This window comes from Triticum dicoccoides, chromosome 2B (genome assembly GCF_002162155.2).
Source record: "Triticum dicoccoides isolate Atlit2015 ecotype Zavitan chromosome 2B, WEW_v2.0, whole genome shotgun sequence".
Lineage (NCBI taxonomy): Eukaryota > Viridiplantae > Streptophyta > Magnoliopsida > Poales > Poaceae > Triticum > Triticum dicoccoides.
Window position 1 is genome coordinate 107551569 of NC_041383.1, and position 2214 is coordinate 107553782.

At 48.6% G+C, this 2214-nt stretch overlaps 1 protein-coding gene across 3 annotated transcripts in view; it reads right to left on the bottom strand.

Annotated features, from left to right (window-relative positions):
* Positions 1–775, bottom strand: part of LOC119362404 — a 4714-nt gene extending 3939 nt beyond the window's left edge. For 2 of the 3 annotated variants that reach the window (XM_037627616.1, XM_037627618.1), the window contains exons 1-2: positions 479–775; positions 112–366 (exon numbers count right to left, since the gene is read on the bottom strand). In XM_037627616.1, coding sequence (XP_037483513.1) covers positions 112–366; positions 479–522 — 299 coding nt within the window. In that variant the 5' untranslated portion in view covers positions 523–775. The remainder of the gene's footprint in view (positions 1–111; positions 367–478) is intronic. The other variant, XR_005173383.1, reaches the window with a different exon arrangement.
* Positions 776–2214: the final 1439 nt, after the last annotated feature.

A 2214-nucleotide genomic window follows, 5' to 3' on the forward strand; every position in this document is an offset into this window, starting at 1 on the left:
CACACACACACACAAGATTTGTTTCATCTGAATATGTAACCAAGGATCAATCGGGCGCCTACTTGTAACGGCAGTAACAGAAGATACAGATGGTCGTCGTCGGAGCCTCACCTTTTAGTCCAGCCGGGGGCCTGCGGATTTACTCTTCCCGTCGACTGGGCAGACCTCGTCGGAGATTCATCACGCCTACGCTGGCCACCTACCTGAGCGTCGGTGAGCACACCATCGCACACCATCTCAGTTATCCCGGAATCAACATCCCCCTGGCGAATATCCTGATTAGCAGCCCCATTATCCAGAAGGTACATCAGCGGGACTGGATCTATGTGGTCAAGGTTGTCGGCAAACTCCTCCCACACGGGGAACCTGCGTACAGAACGGCGAATCAGTCGCATAAGATTAGTTATCTTTCACAGATCAAGCTTATCCTATCGTCGTTCCTAGGAGAAAAACGGACCAGATCTGCACGGGAACGAACCTGTCGACCGCATCCAGTAGGAATTCCATTCCCTCGATGTCCATCCGCACCCAGCTTCACGGTCAAGCACCGTCGACGGCACCGGCGCCGCCACCCGCGACAGCAGCCTCGGCGAACTCTCCTCCTTTTTCTCTTCGACGGCGGCGAGGGGCCTCTAGAATGAACCACCGAAAGGGATATCTCTTTCCTATTTTTTCATAACACACGGACGGGGTGCGGCCGACAAGCGGCTCAGACAGCGTAATCCATCTTGCACTCCTTATCTGATCCAGGCCCAGACTAGAAAAGCTAACGTCATGGTCCACGGCCTACTCAGGATTGCACGTTCCTGGTCCACGGCCCATTCCGACTACCCGCGACGTCCGTTCGACCGCGGGGGGCCAGCCCCACTTACGGTGCACTGTTCCATACTGTATTGGGAGGTTTTCTCCATTTACCAACGCTCGCACAGGACAGGCCAGCTGGCTTTCTCCAAATCGCAAGACTGCAACGGACGACGCAGATTATGGGTGCAGCTGAGCCCGAGCTCCAAATCGACGCACTCGTTTATATGGAACAATATTCCACATTCTTGCATTCATATGTGCTGCATTTACCTTTGAATATCATTCAAAGCTGTACGCACCACATGATTTGGTGCGCATCTACCCAGTTACTAATGCCTTTGCTTCCTTGCACTTGTCAACAACTGTTCCTAGTTCTTTTTATGTGTTGTAAGTGTATATGCTGGTATTGTTATACCCTATAGAATTACTGCTATTATTATGATTGTCCATTTGGGAGGATATATATACTCGGTTAGATATGTGTATATAGGGCTTTAAACACCATGGCTAGGTTAAGATTCAAAAAAAAAACCCCACCATGGCTAGGTTACATAGTTAGTTTGTATCATCTAGTTTATCTCACCATCTGAGAAGAAAATATCTCAATCCATCTCTTCTGGCAACCTTCTCTTCAAATCAAAGATGACATATTACACCAAATGATTTTGTCACCTGCTTGACTTCATACTATCCTCGTCACCGTCCCTTTTTATTGTGACTACTTTTATTAACCTTGCACTGAGTGGTAGGCTACATGCTCTATCGGGAGTAGGACTCCCTCCTTCCTTGTTGGAGTAGGAGAAGGGGGAAAGAGGGGGAGAGGAGGAAGGAAAAGGGGGCCGCACCCCTTGTCCAATTCGGACCAGAGGGGGGCTGCGCGCCTCCTTCCTTTCGGCCTCTCTCCTCTATTCCCGTATGGCCCAATAACGCCCATATACTCCCCGGCGAATTCCCGTAACTCTCCGGTACTCCGAAAAATACCCGAATCACTCGGAACCTTTCCGAACTCCGAATATAGTCATCCAATATATCGATCTTTACGTCTCAACCATTTCGAGACTCCTCGTCATGTTCCTGATCTCATCTGGGACTCCGAACTCCTTCGGTACATCAAAACTCATAAACTCATAATATAACTGTCATCGAAACCTTAAGCGTGCGGACCCTACGGGTTCGAGAACCATGTAGACATGACCTAGAACTATTCTTGGTCAATAACCAATAGCGGAACCTGGATGCTCATATTGGCTCCTACATATTCTACGAAGATCTTTATCGGTCAAACCGCATAACAACATACGTTGTTCCCTTTGTCATCGGTATGTTACTTGCCCGAGATTCGATCGTCGGTATCCAATACCTAGTTCAATCTCGTTACCGACAAGTCTCTTTACTCGTTACATAATGTAT